Genomic DNA, 21,410 nt, shown 5'->3' on the forward strand with positions numbered 1-21,410 from the left:
CATGGTAAGCACGAATAGTAGCAGTAACAGGAGGCAATACTGTGACGTCCTCCTACCGACACTCAAAGCATGTGATGTGTGACCATCGACACGCACCTGTGCTGCTGGGCACTCATATAAAAGGCATATCCATCTTAAGAACGCCTCTGGTATCCCTATGCTGCCTAATACCACAAACATCTATATCCACGCAATAGAATCAACGGCTTTGGCCGCATCTAATAGAACCGCCGCCTCCAAGGTGAGTTCCACTTGATGTAATAGTGCAAAGATAGTGCTTAGGTTGTGTGTAGTTGACCGAGCCGGTAAAAAGCCAGATTGATCTGGCAGCACTAACTGCGATATCAGGGGCTGTAGGCACACTCCAATCACCTTGGCTAAAATGTTGGCATCTATTTTAATGAGAGATAGTGGCCTATAAGATTTGTACCGCTCCAGAGCCTTGTCTGGTTTAGCAACGTCACTATCAGTACTTCTCTCAGAGATGGCGGTAGAGTGTGGCTAAGGTAGGCTTCCTCATACACTGCATGTAGCTGCAGAGCTGGCACGTCGGCATGCTCCTTATTAGAACCCCCACGTAATTCCATCTATAGCTGGGGCCTTCCCATTCGGGAGGGCACGTATGGCTTCTCCGACGTCTTCCACAGTCACTGGCTGAGCTAAGTATTCTCTCTGCCCTGGCGAAAGCCATGCCAGTGTCACCCTCTCTAAATAATGGCCAAGCTCAATCAGTGATGCCTAGCTGCGTGGCTCATATAGACTTGCATAAAATCTCTTGAACTCCTTCAGTATATCTGAGCTGGAGTTGAGTGCGATCCCATCATCATTCACCAAGTAGACAATGGAGTCTCTGCCTTTCTGTGCCTTTAGGTTTTGCTCAAGGCTTTGCCTAGGCCTCCCACCTTCAACGTACGTACGTGAGAGGTGATGCTTAGAAATGAATCGCGCCTCTTGTTCTGCAAGGGTCTCAATTTTGGTCATGTGTTCCCTAATAGAAGCCAATCTGGCCTCTTTTGGCTGGCATTCATATTCTCTCCCCAGGGAATTAAGCTCATCTTTAGTGTTTTTTAGCTGTTTACGAATTGTTTTCAGTACCCCCACTTGAGTGCCTATACATGTCCTATGTATTGTTACTTTAAAGGCTTCCCACAGAGAGCCCCAGCTTGATACTGAGCCGATATTTAATGCAAAGTACTCTACGATCGCTTTCCACACCTCCTCCACACCTCCTCTATGAATGCCGCAGCTAGGAGTGCTGCTGGGAGAAAAGGCCAAGTGAGCGGTGTGGGAGTTACATGCGCCAGTCGCATAAGGACTGGCAAATGGTCTGATAAAGTGTTAGGTAAGTAGCATGGATCTTCTCCCCACTGCAGACCTTAGTAGATATAAGCCAATAGTCCAATCTTGACCATATGCCATGTACAGAGGACACAAATGTGCCCTCCTTCTGTGTAGGGTGTCTTAGTCACCAGGCATTGACCAGCACATATTTTTCCATCCCACTCTGGATCACCATAGCTGCCTGCTTCCCATGCCAGCCGGTGTTTGCCGAGCGATCTTCTGCAGGGTTAGGTATGTGTTGAGGTATGCATTGAGATCCCCTGCCCAGAGGATATGGGTCGGCGTAGTGGAAAATATCAGTCTCCAGGTGTTAACTAGTATCCGTAGATGGTAACTTGTGTGACAGCAGTGACAGTTATCGTCCTATGTGCAATTAATAGCCGGCCCTGGTCATCCGCATAATGAGCGTGAAGGGTACCATGTTCTTGACCAAAAGTAGTACCCCCCCTTTGAGTATGTAGAATAAGAGGAGGCTAGCTGGCATGATATCCAACGGACACCTCTAGTGTAGGCCTGGGCAAAAATTTCGTTCCGTTCGCGGAAATTGCGATAATTTGACATTTTTGCGTTCCGCGGAGAGCGCGAAAATGTCAAAAATTCCGGTTTCCGCAGCTTGGCGATAATTTGTTTCTTGCTCGCGCTGTAAAATGATACATTCTTGCGCGCGCGCGATCGCCTTACCTGAATCCCTGCGTTCGCCGACAAGTTTTCTTGATCCGGTCGCGTTCTCCATGAGATGTTGTATTGTTTTTAGCCATTTGCGCTGTCTCGCGACAGTTCGCGCCCGCAGTGACGTCATGCGTCGCGCGATCACGTCTTTCTTCTCGCGATCATGCACCGCGAGAACAACTCAAAACAAGATGGCCGCGCCCGCAAGCAACCACATGGGTAAGTTGGCGACCCGCAACCATGCAGAAAATCTCGCGAACATGCCGGAAAAAAACTTCCGCATCTTCGCGATATTTCTGCTTGTTTGCGATAATTTTAAACATTCTCGCGATAATTTGCGAAGGTTAATTCCGCAAATTCCGCCCACCCCTACTCTAGTGCTGTCTGATCGCCTATCCAAATGTGTTACCTGCAATATAGCCAAGTGTATATTATGCCTATCTAGAAACCGGAGCACTAGCCTAACCTTACGGGGATTATTGAGCCAAGTACATTCTATATAATGACATTTATGCTATCTCCTGCTCACCGCCATGTAGTCATTTTGTAACGCCCTGAACGTCTCAGGATCGTTTAACAGACACGATAATGAGAACGCAACCACTTGTGAAGGTTTAGTTATTTTAATGAAGGCAAAAATAATACAAGGAATAAACAAAGGTTATAGTCACTGGAATCCTCCAGGCTAAGTACGTTACCAGCCCACAGCACGGATGGTCCTAACCGTCCTCTGCATATACGCCGATCCCGGCGTATGCCAACAGAGGGCAGAAATGAAATGGCCGACAATGCCAATCGGTAGGCTGTGAGGGGCACGAAGAGTGTTGGGGAGAATCGAGGAGTCAGGGAAACACCCAGTCGGGGTCTCTACCTGAAGGGAGAAGCCGCTCAACCTCTTCCTCAGACTGCACCGGGACGCGGAGTCACCTCCTGGTGATGCGTCACCGATACCCCAATCACAAGCAAAGAAGACTGAACCGAGAGCAGCCGCTCGATCGATCCCGTGGACTTCCGAGTCTGTAACGCGGCAAACACCTCCTGGTGTGCGTTACAGCTGGCAGTCCCTGTATCTCTGGTCGGGCTGGGAGTTACGACTCCAACCAGCAAAAGCGCCACTGCGCTTTGACTCAGCCGAGTCAAAAAGCTAAGCTCAATGGTTATCCGGTAGAGCTTCCGGGTCCTTCACAGGTGACGATGGGGCAAGACACGGCCCAGGGAGTAACGACTCGACCTACCTCCGTTCTTGCCTTACTGGAGCACCACTCCGGAACACTGCCCTTCACTAAGCAGGTACGTCGGTGTAAACACAATATCCGACAGCGTTGTACCTCCCGGTTCCTCCCTTTATAGGGCGTGTTTTCCTTGAGTTATGTAACAGCTCTCCTGTTTACATAAGGGCGTGTTTTCCTTGAGTTATGTAACAGCTCTCCTGTTTACATAAGGGCGTTTTTTCCTTGAGTTATGTAACAGCTCTCCTGTTTACATAAGGGCGTGTTTTCCTTGAGTTATGTAACAGCTCTCCTGTTTACATAAGGGCGTGTTTTCCTTGAGTTATGTAACAGCTCTCCTGTTTACATAACCTCTCAACCGCTAAGCATCCTGGGAGATGTAGTCCGTTTTCGCTGGTTACCGTTTTCCTCCCCTCGCATGACAGGAATTCTTGACACATTTCCCTGAAATGGGAATGGTACATGGGCTTCTATGCTGTACTCTCTGCGTATCATGGAGAACAATGTATGTTTTGTGTGGGTATACAAGATTCGAACATCCCAACATTCTTCCCCTCCCACTTCAGCTACTCCAACTGGCCAAAGACATCCCCAAAAAAACAATGAACATGTATAGTTTCACAGTTTAGCATTACACTCAATAACAAATAAATTGTAGCACCATGTGTTAGACTCATCTGGGGTGCTCCCTCACTGGTATTCATCAGGTTCCCAGTCCCCATTCAGGTGTACGGAGGTAGCCGGGTTCACAGGATCATAGATATGCATCTTAAATCAGCTTGGATGTCGGCAGCTTTAACGTTGTCACGACACCATGCCGGTAATAGCTGCCACTGCGGCTGCAGGCAGTCGCTGAGTGTCTATAAGTAGCTCCTGGTGAGGCCTAATGCTTAGTGTAGCCCATCAAATTTCTTTGTCTTCTGCATTTGTTGTGCCCTGGGCATGTTTACCAGGTGAGAGTGTCTTCAGGTATTCCTTGGCCGCTTTAGGCATCGTGAAGATTTTCTGCTCACCTCAGTGTTCCACATAATGTAGGCATGCCGGGTCCAACATGGAATTGGAAATGTCTGCTTCTTGTAGCTAGTGCTTGATTGGTAGAAACTCCCTTCTAGCCAAAGAGAAATCAGGATAGAAAGTGAATTTGTTTCTTTGGTATTGGACTTGGTCCTTTTCTCGGGCCAGCCAGAGGGCAGCATCCCTATCACATGAATTCAAAAGCTTCACTATGATGGAATGCAGGTAAGTCCCAGGCAAAAGGCTGCGTCATGAATGCACGGTGTGCTCGTTCTATCAGTTCTTGGCACCAAATATTGTCACCAGCATACTCTCAATATAAGTTTCTATTTTGACAGCATTTCTAGATCCTGGGACCCCAATTATGTGTAAATTATTGTAGCAAGAGAGAGCTTCCAAGTCCTCGTTTTTTGCTTGAATAACTGCCAAGACGTGCTTCATGTTCAGGCTTTTCGAGCTGAATCTTGTCTTTGACCTTAGATATCCTCTTTTCTGTTTCTGCGATGCGTGACAACTGCCAGGAGTGTTGCTTCTAGGGTGTTCCCTTCTGCCATCCCGGTGGGCTGCCCCCCCTCCAAACCAGTATCCGAGGGTTGTTTCTCAGAGCCTCTTGTCTTGCCTGCTGCTGGTCTGCCTCCCCTACTGTGAGCACTCATGATCGTTAGCTTCCTAACATAGGCAGCTGCCCGTGCAGTGGGACCTAAAAGAAGGTAATCCTATGCGACTGTGGCAGCGTTGCACACACCCCACCCGGCCAGGAGTCGTGATGCCTGTGGTGTCAGCTGGTGATCGCATATGACGCCAATATCGCCCAGGTGGGAATGCGAGATGTGGGAGAACTCACTGCACTGTTCCGGAATTGCACTAGTCCTTAGTCACACTATTGATGCATTTCAACTCTCTTGTCCCCATATTTAGACACAGTCAGATAGTTTAGCTGGAAACTGCAGGCCTCTGACGCTCCTGTCTCAAGCACCAATGTTTGCTGTACCACAGCACATTACCATGGGTGTCCTCGTTTACCACATTATTTTCCCCTTTGGAATGGGGTTTAGCCATGTATTATGTAGAATAGGGGTTTTCTGCAGCGTGTGTCGAGGCCTTCTCCAGTCATCACATACCACCCAGCATGGGTTCACCACGCCATACCACTCAGCATGTATTCACCACATCTACAGACGCCGACCACGCTGTGCTATTTTCAACTGTTTGCGGCCTGCCGTGGTTCGAATGCATAGCTCCCCATGTCCACACCGGATGCCTATCCTTACGGCAGTGTCCAAGGTCACACCACCGCCCGTATGTCAGCGTGGTCAGTTAGTATCCTTTGAGGCGGCCGCTTCTGCTAGGCCGAGCCCTGGCCTCAATTTGCATGTGCGGACTGTGAGGTCGGCTTGTATCCTACCACCGAGGCACGCCAGGGGGGAGGCACCGCCAGTCCAATCCTGCTTACCTCCGCTGTAGTTCTTGGTGTGTGTATATATAGATATATATATATATATCTTTATTCTGAGTCATAAAAGAACATCCATAAAAGCAGTTACAAAGATATATAAATAAGAAACATAGTACAATACAAGATAAAATATTATACACATTTCCAGTTCCATTTAAAAAAAATAAATAAGTGGTTACTTAAAACTTTCTTTGAATTCATATAGTTAAAAGTTTAGGCACATAATCCATAATTACATAACTGAAAATTTTTAGTTATCCTTTATATGTTTACTTCTGCCGATATTCATATCCTCCTTAATGCTCACTAGGTTGGAGAAACTATGGTGGTTTTCTTCCTTGCATAAAAAATAGCCCATAGAAATGATGACATCTACAGCAAACCTCTAATGTTTGTAGTGTTTGCAAGAAGAGGTATGCAAGGCGGCATTGTACGTGAGACATATGTCTAATGAGTAGGATAACATATTTTTTCCTATGCGCGGAGTAATACTTACAGAATAACACCACATGCATAGTATCTTGAGGCATTTTATCGTCACAAGGACAATTTATCAGTTTTTGTTACCAGTCATTCATATTAGGATAAGTTATTAGCCTACGATGTATGTCTAATCTAAAACGTGTAAGTTTAAACCTATGTCGAGCATTTAAAACATATTTCAAATACGGTTGAATAGTGAAAGTAGTTAAAATCAATTGATTTTTTAAAACCCTAGATTTACAGATTTCATTAATCAATTTTAACGAATCCAAATGGCCCATAGCTGCCAATTTCAAAGCCTTCCTACTGATCATGCCCAATAATTCAGTTTTTTCAAAATACTCGGGCTTTCCCATATCTCGTAAAAACCTTTGAACATACGTTAACCATTCTATACTTGAATACCGGGCTGATTTTAAGCAATCACTAATTACTGCCCGATTAAAATCCGTATGGTCTGATGTCCAAATTTTGTGCCACAGTAGGATGGGTTCTACCTTGATCATATCTGTAACATAAGGGCCATCAAGTTGCATATACTGAAGTGCTTTTTGGGGCTGCCAGCAAATATTTTAAGAAATCATTTTCTGCCACCTGAACACCTTGACACTTCTTGTGTCCCCATATACCCGCCCCATACAAGGCTATGCTGAGACACTTTGCTTTGCAGATCTTCAGCATCATCGCGGGTGGGTTAGATCCTAACCGCATCGCAAAAGATCTAAGGGCCCAGCAAGCCTTGACAAACATTTTCTGTCTATTGTCTGCTTCCTGTTTCCAAGAGTTAGCCTTATCAAATAAAACCCCCAGGTATAAGAAAGTGTCAGTGAACTCAATCTTCGTAGTAGATATCGTTATTTCCCTACATTTTGTGAATTTGTTCCCACACTTCATTACATATGTTTTTGACTGGTTCACCTGGAGGCTCAGTGCACTCATATAGTCAACTAATCTAGTAAGCAGCTGCTGCAGGGCCAAAGGGGTACGGGCCATGAGGACTGCATCGTCGGTGTAGAGGAGGGCCGGGACAGGGCGCACGCCTATTTGTGGAAGGTCTTTAACATGTGTCGCTAGGTCCTCCCCCACACTATTAATATACAATGAAAAAATAAGGGGAACCAATACGCATCCCTGTCACACAACTCTTTCCATGCCAAATGTTTCAGTGCATTCTCCTCCAGGACCATATCTCACCCTGGCTCTACATCCCGTACAGAGGTCTCGCAAAAAGGTAATAATTGGGATCTCTACTCGCAGGTCTTTTAACTTTAGCCACAATTTGTTGTGTATCACACAATCAAATGCTGAGGAGAGTTCGACGAATGCTAAATACAGCATCCCCTTCCTCATCCTCACGTACTTTCCAATTATTATGTTCAAATTGAGGCATTGTTCGATTGTGCCAAGCCCTGGGCGGAACCCATATTGAAAATCAGACAATTTCTGATGGGTTTCCGCCCAGTCCTGTAACCTCTCCAGTATTATCCTTCGCTCTATCTTTGCTAGGGAATCACTGAGCGAGATAGGCCTATAACAGGCGGGGTTTAATCAATCTCCCTTTTTATAAATTGGGACTATAGTTGACTCTCCCCATGATGTTAAAAGACCTGTCATGCATATTGCCTTCAGTACTATAGTCAATAAAGGATCCCACAGAGTGATGTTACTTTTAAATAAATCTACTGGGATGGCATCTGGTCCTGGCGCTTTGCCATTTTTACTCGTTTGGATTGCTCCGGTGACCTCCTCCAATCTGAATGGATCGATCAATGATGTTACATGGGGGTGTAGTTCTTGGTGTCCGCTCCGCTTCACGAGGCTACCAGCAGGCTCCACACCAAGACTCTGGCCTCAGTCTCCTGTTCTGATGAGGTGATCCGGGAGCTGCGGCGTACCAGGTGCTGATCCTGAACTCCCGGCCCAGCCGTGCCGAACTCTCCTCCACCTCTCAGTTTTGTGCCGCACTGCCCCACTAAATTATTTTCCATAGACCTCACCAGGTGATTCAGGGCAGCGAGGGGGCACCGCCAGTCCGGTCCAGATTACCTCCACTGTAGTTCTTGGTGTCCGCTCCACTTCACGAGGCTACCGGCAGGCTCCACACCGTGTCTCTGGCCTCAGTCTCCTGTTACGACGAGGTGATCCAGGAGCCTCCATGGCACAGGCGCTGACCCTGAACTCCCGGCCCAGCTGTGCCTATATCTACTCCGCCTCTCAGTTTCATTGCTTAACGATAACAAGAACTTTCGATCCATTAGTCCTTTTTGCAAGTCTTAGTTTCCTTATCTTGCCCATCACTTGAAGAGAGAAATGTCCTTTGGGGTCTTGAGGGTAATACTTTGTATGATGTGTAGTATAACTGATTTAAGCGTGTATTGTCGTCATTTTATATGTATTGTCTCAATAAGTGTTGTTTCTTTACTACAGGAAGCAGAAAGCAGCCCTGACTGTGAACGACTTCAGCTCAAAGACTTAATTGGCTCAGAGATGAAGCACCTGACAAGCTATCCCCGTCTGCTGGATAACATAATCAAGCACACAGATGGTATGGTTACCAAAGTATTTACTCTGGATATCTAAGTACCAATCACAGAATTCCTTTCGGAATGCGGCCTATTTTAAAAGCTATAGATTGGATGAGTGATACAGAATCACTATTACTGTTGCTATGCAAAAGGTATGTTTATTGCCCTCCCTTTGTACAGGAGAAAAGGAGAGTAAAGCCTTATAGCCCACAGCTGAGGGCTATACCAGTTGTTAAAGGCTCTGATCCCAAGTTATAGCCTGTATCGGTGGGGGAGTGCCTTTACCAACCGGTATAGCTGAAGACAGAAGGGCTTTAAGGCCATTAGAACATTCTACCCACTATGGATAGAATGTTCTAAATTAAAAAGAGAGAAACATAAAGACAAATATTGCGATGTTTGAGCAGAAGGCTTATACCAGCCATAATAAGCCCAGAGCTACTCCATTGTTGTCAATCGAGCTCCCAACGTTTCAGTTTTGAATAAACATTACAGCCTCCACAACACTTTTTTTGTTATTTCATTGACGTATTGTTCATGCATCCCTAACCATTGCTTGAAGGTGTGACTCGCAATAATGATTTTCTTCATGGGGAAGTTATTAATAAAATAATCTAAGAACTCACTTGCGTTTAAGGTTTTATTCAGCCCATTTCCTTTCAATTTGGGTTGCAAATCTATGCCTCCTTTGAATGGCACCCTGTACTCCACTTCTGTCAGATTATTTGTCCGCTAATTGAATAGGAGTGCTAGATCCTAGGTTTTGCCCGGGTCTGTATTTTGGGAGCATATTGGGGTGTTCTGGTCACCCCAGCTAGTAGTGACATATTGCGGGATCAGGAAGAGCACAGAGGCTTACAGTAAATCAAATGGTATTCTTTTTTATGGCAAATTGTGACATGGCTTGATATATTGCGTGGATTCTTATAGTAATGATTACAGCAAGTTTATGTTTGTGTCTTATAGCCCCACTCATTTCTTTTTTTTTTTTTTTTTTTTTGAAAAACCTTTATTGACATTTCGATCATTGACAAGTATGGGCCTACAACCCCCCAGGGCCGGCCGCTAAGCAATCAGAGCAATAAGGTCAAATATAAGCACATGCGGCACCTCGGAAGCAAAATCTTCATACTAAGATAGTTCGGCCCGGGAGCCGCGCAGGTAGGACACCAGGAGAAAAGGGGTTTTTCATTTTATAATGAAACAAAACAGTAGGATCAGGTGCCAAACAATTTCCCAACAGCGATAAAGGGCAGGCCGCATGATAGACGTTAGCAATAACCAGCAATCTATTGAATCCATGGCGCAAACACAGGAAATGATGGGGAAGAATATCAAAAACAGTTGCGCCTGCAGGCCCCCATACCTAACGCCCAGAGAACCCCCGGAAACTGTGGCACACACGGAGAGGCAACGGTTCACAGCAAAAGAGGCGTACCACGCTGGTCCCAGAAAGAAAGAAACAAGAAGAAACGGAGAAGAAAAAGGAGGCCATGGAAAAGGAGAGGAAGACTGAGAAAGAAAAGAGTCCCCCCCCCAACCCCCCACCCTGCACCTCTGCAAATGAGTATGGCCCCTCCCCCCAGCAGTGTGCCTGTCGCCCTGGAACTAGACCCGAAATGTAGAAGAAACAGGGAAAAAGGAATAAGAAAGAACCCCACCAGGCGGGGGGGTGGAGAAAATATAATAAACTGGAGGAGGGCCTTCAGAACGTACCCCCGGCTTCTCCCTCCCGCACAGTAAGGTATCCCAACAGCAAACAATAAGTAGCACCAAATCGACCATAACAAAAGGGGGAATGGGGAGCATTGCGCACCGAATATGCTAGTAGCTATATCCTGGGAGTACACAACCATAAGTCCGCCCGTCTACCAGATGACCACCCCGAGGGATCAGCCTAAACCCTGACCACTCCTGGCGATGCCGCCCATGCCTACCCCTCGACCCAGCACCATGTCCGATATTCCAAGGTGAAGGGATGTCCCAAAACAACCGGGAAGCGACGCACACAGGTGGGGTGAAGGTCTCAGAACGCCAAAACAGTCCGCATCTCGGAGGGACGTCTTTCCCAGTGCTGCCACAGGATCTGAACTGCACACAAGGTCCGGGAAGGCTGAATCATCCAAAGTAGACAGACATTGCTGGTAAAGTCCCTGGGTCACCGGAGGTCGTGCACGGGACGAGGCCACCACCTTCCACTCGGAACCACTACCTCCGGAACAGATCAAACCCTCAGTCAGCCGATCATACGGTAGCATACTGTCCGGAGTGTCCGGCTGCGCACTAATCGCGGGGATGGCCGCGACATTATCCTCCTGTGTGCAGTGTAGGAAGTCCTTGTGTAACTGTGGACCCGCATGCCGCCATTGTCCCAACGCTGATGCCACACCGTCGATCTTACTCCCCAAGACCTCGATGCCACGAGCCAAGGAGAAATGAAGGGCACCAAGGGCCTCAAGGAGGTCGCCGTACCCCAGCACTGCTCCCCGCGGTCGCTCTGCCACACTCCCAAAAGTCACACACTCCCAATCCTGCTGCGACCTGGTGGACAGGATAGTAGGCTGCATCACAACAAGATGGCCGCCGGGGGAGGCCCGACTCGTATGGGGGCCGGGACCCAGGGACAAGCACCTCGGGATCCACGTCGCTGGAGACAGGGGTCCGGGGGCAGGTACAAATTCAGCCGTTGCGTGGACTCGGGCAGCAGTCGTCTCCACCAAGGACCAGCAGCCGCGAAAATCCGGGAGCAGTCTGCAAGGATCAGGGCGAGCTAGGGGCGGTGTCCGGGCAGCTCACCGTCAAAGGCAGGGGCAAACACCGAAGAGTCTGAGAACTGCACCCCCGGGCATGCCCTCGATCCACTACGCTTTAGCAACGGGAGCGGCCGTGGCGAGATGCAGGCCGGGGGCAGCACCGCTCCGGTGGACCGACTCCACCCAGTCACCACAGGCCGTTGTTGTTAAACTGCCACCCGGCCAAGGCGTCCACTCGAGGTCCCGGCTCCGGGGCTGCACGGGCCGCAAAGTTCATCCGCAGATTTCTCAGGCGGTACAGTAGCCAGAAACCCCGGAGTCACACGATCGGTTGCTACTCTCCTTCACAGACACGATCCCATGGCGCAAACTGAGGATCTAGTACAGGATATCCGTGCGGGATGCGGAGGTTCACGGAGCCGGGAATCTACGCTGCCGTCTCGGTCGCCATCTTGGCTCCTCCTCTCCCACTCATTTCTTTCTGTTTTTTTAAACTAGTATATGATCCACTTACCAAAGACAACTTGCCTATTTCTAAAAAATAGAACTGGTATATTTCCTGAGTCTTAAATCTGTAGTAACTCTCCCTCACATCGTTCAATGTTTCTTCTGTGCTGTGGATCATTTTAATGCCCAACGCATTGGCATCTAATCAGCTTGTTGGGTCAACATGATATTGTAGTTCATGAAGGACTACAGTTGTCAATGTTTTGATTGCTTCTGGAAGATCGGAAACTGGTCTCCGTTTTCTTTTGTATTGAATTGGCAATTGAGGTCCTTTTGAAGAGTGCTGTGACCTCCTCTTGCATCAAGCTGATCTAACCCGACTTTCCTATTGGACCAGATTTATTAGAAGAGGAGATGCACTGGGTGAATTTCTCTTCTAAGATCTTTGAAACTGAGCTAGCTCTGGCTATGATGCGATCTTCTGAGATGGTTGTTAAACTGACAATTGTGTGAGAATATTTCCCTTTGCATTTTGGTTGTTGTAAACTGGTTCAAATACTTCCGCAATTTTGATACTGTCTTCAATCTTTTACAAAACTCAAACTGCTGCTGTAGTGATTAGCAAAGGGTTAAGGCAGAAAGTAGATCAACAGTTGCCCTCAGGTTACAGTGGCTTTCCCTCCAAAATAGATTGAGTAATGCAAGAAACTAGGCTTTCTGTGCATCGGTGAGGCCGCTGTAGACAATAAGGAGGGCTGACCAAGTCAGGCCCTCTATAGTGTATGAAAAGGGGAAGGGTATGACAAGAAACGAGATCTTCTGCACATTGGTAAGATTGCTTTGCCTGCAAATACACATATTTAGTTTATTCAGTCATGAACTTGTGCTCATAAAGGGTAAGGACCCTTCCAATCTTTCCCTAATTCATACAGTGGAGAATTCTGTGGATAAACCTTAGGCAGGCACTACAGTCTTTCTTAATGATAGGTGAGAACATATTCTGGATTCTTCATTCAACCCCTTTTTCTGGAAAGCAGTTAATTGCCTACCTCATTTACAAGTTCTACAAAAGCCCTTGTTTCAGCTGCAGCTAGAATCCTTGACGCTGCTGAGACTTTGACCTGCCTTTGCGATTCGAATTTCTGCTATTTCTGTACCTATTGGTGGAGCTGCTTTCCCAGTATTTTTTCCACCAACAAATCAAACATTGGTTTAATACTTAATCGGTCAACATAACCACAGATGCAGCCATTCTCTCTTCCACGGCCACCTTCCCTTTACCAGGCCTCCAGGATAATGCTGTCATAAGTGCTGCCTACATTGAGGAAGTCCAAAATGGATGTATTGTTTTGTAAACTTCATTACAAATTGTGCATAACAAAAACAAACATGACATAACCACTGCCTGAAACACAGGTGGATTTTTGAGCATTTTCAGTAAGAGATGTATCACCACTGGAATCCAAATTCGGATTACACTTTAAAACATATTGTACAAACGGCAGTGATTAAAATTGAAATATCCATCCAAACATAAAACCTCTAAACAAGAAAATGCAATCATTTGTTTAACGCTTTTATATTTACCCAAAGGCAAGTACCTCAGATCACTATTCACGTTAGACGATGACCCTGTAACATGTACCTCAGCACATCTTCAACATTCATCATTGTCACATGATCAGGCCCAGATACTGAATTCAGTACATTTATATGGATCCTAGGCCATGTGCTCATTTTCTTCTACAGGAGCTCAATAGTTGTGGCTACACCTTCTTGTAATTCTTAGAGTATTAATAATATTTAGATCCCATTTAAACTCTTTATATTATTTACTTTTTCAGGGTTCAGTTTCGAAAATAGAGTCTTTTGGTGAACAGAAGTCACAGTGTGCTCTGCTAGATCGCTTTTAAAATCCTTCCTTGTCCATTGCATGCGTAACAAGATTGGACCCTCTTAGTCTAACCTCACTAGCCCTTACTGATTTAAATCTTTAGAATTTGTTAATAATTGCAGTGAACGTTATCAATGTTCGGTCCAATAAGTTACTTATCATTCTCAAATGAAGCAAACACTTGAGCTTCATTAGTTTCAATTCATTTTGTGCTCCTCATTTGACCTCATTTGTAGTTACTATTTCCCTGAAGCTGTTCAATTACTCCCTCATGGAAAAGATCACCATCCCATGGCTCCACTGACATTAAATTGAACTTTGCCTAGTTCTTCTTTGACCAAGACCTACATACCAGGGCATGCAGCTCAGCAACAGTGATCCCCAAGTGTCTCAATGTGTTGTTTTTTAATCGCTGTCTCATTATTGCTCGTATTTCATGTCCACAGAACATTTTCCATGCTCCTTTATATCACCATTGGTTACCTCTGTAACATTGCCCACTCCTTTTCTTCACCATTGGATGCCTCTGTTACATTCCCTGATCCTATGCATCACCATTGTCTACTTCTATAACCATTTTCTTTTGAAGTTTTCTCTGCCCACTTGCATTCAAATCCTCTCTGGGACACTGTTTTCTCCTCCCAAGTCTAATGAAGCTGCACAATTTCCTGGGGAATCTATTGACTCCGCGCCCACAACTCTAGTTGGAGCCTCACCATCTCATGCATGCCTTTTCATTGGATACGTCTAACCACAGATTCCTCACCTTGTGAATACCCCCCCAGGCACCAACTGATTCGGGAAGATTTTACAGCATAGCCCCCGACACTAGCAAGTGGCTCCATTTGGCTCCACGTCAACCTCATTCTGCCCCGGAAGTGACAGTCGAAGCTGTGTCAAAGCATCACTCTTTTGCACCTGATGTCAACTCCTTCACACACAGGCCCTGGAGCTAGCTCCCAACTTTTTTCTCATCAGTTTACAACTTTTCTCTAAAATTGTTCCTTTCCACTGTGCGAGGGATCATGATGCATGCTAAAACTACAAAGTTTATACCTTGTAGGGACCCCGTGAGTTGTGTATCCGGTGTTTGGGTCACAACTTCAATTCATGTGAGGAATGTGCCCTTATGAATCCAAACTATTTATATTCTTCTCAAACAAGAGTAACATAAATGTCTATGTGAACCTGGATAACCAACGTAAATCGTATCACAGCGGTTCACACGGAACTCACTTACACCAAAATAATGGATAAGAAACAGAAAAAATGACACTGATTAATTTGATTTTCAAAACCTAAAAGTACATACAAACAACAAGCTCCAGCCATGAGAATTGGTTTAGTTAAGACGTAAATGTTATTTTCTAGTAGGCTCTCTAAAGGCATAGGTCAAAGTGACCTCCATGTGAGAAAACCACAATCAAAATAAATCATGAATAGGCAGTGTACAAAAGTTCAAAGTTATGTCGGCATATTGGTTAGTCCATTAAAACAGGCCTTTAGATGCCTGTGTACAAGCGCATCATGAAAGGGCGAGCAGTTTGTAAGATACTGACAACTTTTCGTCTCTTCATAGAGTAAAAGGCTCTCTTCAGGACTTGAGGTTGCTTGGGGGACTACTGCCAAAAGGGAATGAGAAACCATGGGACAAGCTGTGTCTTACAGCATGTAGAGTGTGATAAACACCATGGTGTAAAGCTAAACAGAGCTACACACAGGAATATAAGACAGATACCCATGAGAGTGGAACAGGATCGTCCAAAACCTCAATGGGGCCATGGAGACCAAGAATCAGCTCCCCAACAACGTCTCTACAATCCGAGAGCACAATAATAGTTCACAGTGTCCCGTTAGTCCTTATTGTAGACCTGATCCTTTGTCCCCATGGGCCCATTGAGGCCTATCATGCTCCTCTCTCATTATTTTGGTAAAAATGAGTTCTGTGTGAATCACTGTAATTTGATTTACTGAAGAATCCGAAGGCTGTCTAGGAACATAAAGCCAAGCTGTTAGTAGCGGCCGGTGTGCCTGATGAGTGGTGAGGAGGTAGGGCGGTGTAATGTTTCATGGGCGAAATGAAGAAAAAACTTATCTGCAGCCATCTCCTTTGCGTTCTTCTGCTTTTCAGCTGTTCTCGTCGCGTTCTTCTGCTCCTCTTCACAGGGAAAGGCAAAGACTCCCAGAATGCCCTGCGGCCAATCCTGAAGCTTCTCTCACACATGAGAGCAGCTTCAGGATTGGCCGGAGCACACTCGAGTTGCTCTCCAGTACAGACTGTGAGTCTCTACCTGCTCTCTCCAATCTAGCTGCATTGCTGGGTAGGAGAGAACTTTCACCGTGCATGACGGTTTGGCCGGTGCGAGGTAGCCGGCCAAACCTTCATGTGCAGTGATGGGAGTACACTACCACTCCCCTCAGTGCATATCACTCCCAGGTCCCACCCCCAAGACGTGGCAGGAACGGAAAAATAAAACAAGTGTTAATTATTGTTTTATTTTTCCTTTCCTGGCGGTTTTGGGGGAGTGATGGAAGAAGTTGTGTAAGTTCCGCTACTGTTTGGAGTCGAGGGCGCAGACCCATTCCTGTTCTCAGGGCTGTTCCTGCAAAATGTCATTGTTGAGCTTCAAGTCTTCAAGTAAGTCCAAAAAGGAAGCCCAGGTACTCCAAGTGGGTTTCAATACTCTCTTCCTGAAAAGTCATGAGTACTTCAAAGTGACCGCTATTCCCTCTCCTGGTTCCCTGCAGTTAACAAAGTTGCAACAGTTCAAGGCTTTCAAAGAAGCCATGTTACGAATTGTTTGGGACCTTCCCAACTCCTGCTGGCGTGCCTCTGGGCCCCATAGATCCACAGAGGCCTTCACTTGGGATACCACTGGAGAATCCTTACTCAGCGCCATCTGTGCCTACTGAGCCTGTTTCACTTTCAGCTCCTGAGCTGACTTCATATATGGCACCAATATCTATGCAGGTACCTGCCATATTGATGCTGGCCCGACGCTAAACACCATTCCTGTTGCCCTGTCAGGCTATGAACCAAATTAGTCCCAACCAAAGTCATGCCCCAGAACAGTTTTGATAGACCCAGTCCCAGTATATTCAGGCTCTGACAAAATATTGCCATTACCTAGGAGCTGTCCTTCAGTGCTACAACACCTTCTTGGTCACACTCTCAAGAAAGTCAACCAGCTTTTGGAGATAATGGGGATGAATTACTCCCAAGCTATGATGACAATTTTTACTTTAACCTAGAAGAAGCCAGTGGGTTGGGCACTTCCCATGAAACTGCCCCAAAAAAATTAAGCAGGATGTTTGGCCTCCTTGGGTTGGTGCAGGCAAAATGACTCAGTCTAACACCCCCCACATACGTGGCATGGATGAAAGATATTTGTCAATGGGCGATCGCGGAGGAGGTGTGGATGAGAAATGTTTGTAAAGATGATAAACTTGAAGATGTTATACGAACCTAGATGGCTATGTTGGCTGCCCTGAGGGAACATGGGGGAGTGACTGCCGCTGGGGACGGGGACACATGACATTGCTTACACGCCAGGAATTTTGAAAGGGAGGAGAGGTAACACTGGATACTAGTTGGATGCTCCACAAACATGTATGGGCTATCCACCTTGATTCCTTATTATGTTATCAGTAGAGGCATCACACAAAAGCAGACAGAGGGTAGTTGGGATGAGTTTCATTTGTTATGTATTGGCTTTAGGGGATAACAGGACACATGAATTGCCCTTCTTTGTAGTATCATTGCCTTGCATGAATGACAGTCTTTGATGTTTCTTCTGCACTACGGATTGTATTACATGGATATTTTTTACATGGCATTGTTCTGTCCTTTCGCCTCCCCCGAATGGGTCTGACTTATGCCACAGTATATGTATTTATGTTCCAGGTGTTTTTACACATGTTTAAAGAAACTGAATAAGGCAAAAGGACATGATACTTAAAGTAAGATCCTATGTGATGCCTTGTCCATATGCTCTTCCTATAAACCAATCTATTTTTTTAAATCAAAAGGGCATTAATATTTGGTAAATGAGCCATGTATTTCAGAGGATTTTATTGTTTCCCAAGTAGCCCGATTGTCTTCTCAATATTGCTAGTGGGATACCCAATCCCAGCTGAATGTCAAAGCTCATTTAGAGTTTGATGGGCAAAGTCCATCAGTATGGCGGAGCACTTTACTCTGGCCATACCGAGGGTTCACTGCCTGCCAAATTTAGAGTTGTCCTCTAGCCCTGTGCACAGTTCCACACATTAGCAGGAACCACTGTCATAGCAGTTCCTGTATTAAAGGTTTGACTGGCAATACCGTCCAAATTATGGTACCATCTGTCAAACTTTTTTAATATTTCTGTTTTTCTTTTCAAAAAGAAAATCCCACGGTAAAGTTTTGCTTTTGACAAAACTAAAACTAATGCCCCAACACTATGGGAGGTTTTTCCCATTGTACGGGTGCTAATTAAATGTTTTTAACTGTCCCTTGGGGCGAGCAGTCAGAGGAGTATGTCAGCAATGGAGATGAAGAAGTCTCTGTCGTTGACATGCTTAAGGTCCACTCGTTGGTATATCAGGTGGCGGACCTTCAGTTTGGTGGAGAGGGTACTTCAGTGCCTTTGTGACAGAGTAACTTCTCAGCCAAACTCTAAATCAGCCCCTTAGTGTTAAGCTATACTGGTAAGTAACATGAACTTGAGCAGCTGATGCTCAAAGTTCATAAGTCCTTTCCAGTCTTGGTGCAGCTTGTGGAAATCCATATTTGCTTCACTTTAACTTATTTTTGTAATGTAATCCTGAAATTCCAGTTGAAATGAACCTAAAGATGTCTTGCCGCCAGTTTTAATGTTTTAGTATCCAAAATGGAGTGTCACAACTAACTTCTAGATAAGTGAGAGGGTGATTGCAAGGATCACCATCTGGATCTGTGAGCTGTATGCCCTACACACCTTAAATAAAATCTTAAGTGGCTTAATGTTTTTTTAAGAATCTTAAGGAGGAGTCCATCAGGATCAAAATGTACGCAATTTCGAAGTCTTGTCCACCTTAAGAATACTCACCAAGAAACATGTGCTAGCTTAGTCTTATCCATTCTTGCTGAGAACAGTCTACATACATACAATATCTACTCAAGCTTACCTTGTAGACCCCCAGGGCAATTGTACATGATTTTCACAGGATGGCTTTGTGGATCATTGGTTAGAGTCTTGTACTCAGTTTTCTGAAAGGGAATGGAGTGTGAAATAGCTTCTAGAGTTATGACGGTCATAAAATATTACAGAGAGCAGACACTTTTACATCAGTAAAACTTAGTGAAATGTAAAGAGCAGTCATGGGCTGGCCGAAAGTGTAAATAACTAGGCTGTTATTTTAGATTGTTTGAAGGGTAAAGAGAAGTGATGTAGCTTGGTAAGAACATCTTACTGACTCTTATTTAAATATTGTAGTCTGCTCTTGGTGTGCATTACGTTAATTTTGACATGGTTATGTCTAGGCTTGAGAATTTTCACACAGCCCCCTATCAAGGCACAGAACATAGTTGAGCTATACAATTTCCACATTGCACTGTATTCACAAGTTTTTCAGAATGAAGTTAATGTGTATGTTTGTAGCTGCCTGCCTAGAAAACCTGTAATTCCGTTTGTGCACAAAGCATGCATGGTGTAAATGTGTGTTGGATGTAATCTCTGATTCTTTCTTGGTTGTTTCTCTAATGGTCCTGAGAAGTCCTTGATGGAACTTGTTTGTTTCCTGACTTCAGTGCTTCTGCCAAACCTAATGCTTTTAAGTGCTGGAAAACACCCAAGATGTCCTGCTTTGTCCTTCAGGTGGCAGCTCAGAGGAGGACAAACTGGTCCAATGTAGGGACCGATGTCATGAGATTTTGGTGTTCGTGAAAGATAGAGTCAAGAGAGTCAAGAATCGACGCCACATTAAGATGTATCAGACGCAGCTTGACACCACTGACCTAAAAAAGAACAAAAATGACCCCGTGGCCGCACAGTTTAAGGTAAACATTTTCTGGCTTCTTTGGGCACTTGACTGATTTTGTAGCTTATTTTTCAATATCAGTGCATACAATTGATTAATGTCAATTTTTTCTACAATAGAACCTCGATTTAACCGCGAGGCGAATGATCCATGATGGACCCCTAAAATGGAAGATAACAAAGGACAAAACTGTTGGTATGCACACTTCCCAACTAGCAGACCACTGTAATTTACCATCTGGCTTAGGCCCCGTTTCCAAAGAAAAAGCTATTTTTGTTGTGAATATAGCTTGGGTGCTGTTTGACGAATATTGACAAAACGTTTCAAAAAACATGTTTTTCCACCTCAGCTCCTTTCTGGAAAATTATAGGGTGACCCATCAAGTCAGGCTGAGGAAAGGGCGGGAGCTCCCAACATAAGTTTTCTCCATTCATTTTTCCATAGGAAAATTAGAAACAGCTGCAGTCAAAACGACTAAACGTAATGGCCCGAAATTTGGCAGAAACCTAATTCGTGTCCCAGAAGGTGTGCTTTTTGTGAGTTGGTGTAAATCTGTTCCTTAGTTTGAAAAATTAAGGTTAAAAAACATTGTATATTTCACGCTGCTCAGGATCAGCACACCCAACAGATCTTTAGATAGGATCTGATTGGCTGCCACCACATCTACTAAGATGGGGTGACCGTCAATTTAGAATTCGGGGACTCAGTCCTACATCCTACAAAAAAAGTGAAAAGAAAGTGCGGGGCAAAACAGCATCACTGCAACACCTGAATGACAGGAATAATAACAACACTGTGGATGGCTGGACCTATAGTTGCTTTAGGTCATGAGTTGCTGGAGAATTTCATTGGCTTTGTTTTTTAAAACAGTATGTGCAAACTAGGGCTGGATGGAGTTTGCAGAGTTTCACTCTGCAGAATTCTGCAAAGTTGCAGAGAAACTCAGCTAAATTCCGATGAGTTCTGGGAATGGACAGAGTATTGCTCAGCCAACCCTTGTCTGCCACACCACATCAAAATGTACAGAACGGTCCCCCATATCACAACTTAAGCAAGCGTGGCCAGGGTACACAAGGGGACCAGGAGAAGGTGCAGGGCCTGTACCTCTCTCACCTGCGCATCACCAATACCATGCTACAGATACTCGGAGCTGCCACTGCCGCCACTGCTCTCCTCCGCCAGTGCTACCATTTCCTTGTGCTTCACTGGCTTCTCTGGAGCTGTGGGAGAAAAGAGAGCCGGTTGCACAGTCTGGGCTGCCCTCCCTCACTGGGATGGTATGGACATACCGGTCATACTGTGCACATTGCGGCAGGCTGAGCACCAGGCCATGGCTGCTGCTAGAGGGACTCAGCATAGCAGTCCGCATCAAGCTGCAGTCGGAGCAGAGGTGGCAGATCCTGCATTTTTTTGGTGGTGCAGGAAAATACAAAAGGTGGGGCTTGCAGCCAACCCAGGGAGAAAGCAAACTTCGCAAAGTGGAAGTTCTGCCCCTCTTATCTTCCAGCATTGGCTTGGCTCAATGGGAACTGAGTGCTGATTGAGCAAGCAACTTGTTGGATCCGGGGTTAGGATGCTGTGACCTTCCTCTGGCACCCG

General features: G+C 45.6%; 1 protein-coding gene across 1 annotated transcript in view; it reads left to right on the forward strand.

Annotated features, from left to right (window-relative positions):
- Positions 1 to 21,410, forward strand: part of LOC146770883 (rho guanine nucleotide exchange factor 11-like) — a 304,352-nt gene that overhangs the window by 118,240 nt on the left and 164,702 nt on the right. Inside the window, exons 9-11 of the mRNA XM_085640387.1 lie at positions 8,620 to 8,737; positions 19,649 to 19,830; positions 19,931 to 20,006. Of these exons, the coding sequence (XP_085496513.1) occupies positions 8,620 to 8,737; positions 19,649 to 19,830; positions 19,931 to 20,006 (376 nt within the window). The remainder of the gene's footprint in view (positions 1 to 8,619; positions 8,738 to 19,648; positions 19,831 to 19,930; positions 20,007 to 21,410) is intronic.

The sequence above is a fragment of the Triturus cristatus genome, unplaced genomic scaffold, assembly GCF_964204655.1.
Source record: "Triturus cristatus unplaced genomic scaffold, aTriCri1.1 SCAFFOLD_326, whole genome shotgun sequence".
Classification (NCBI taxonomy): domain Eukaryota; kingdom Metazoa; phylum Chordata; class Amphibia; order Caudata; family Salamandridae; genus Triturus; species Triturus cristatus.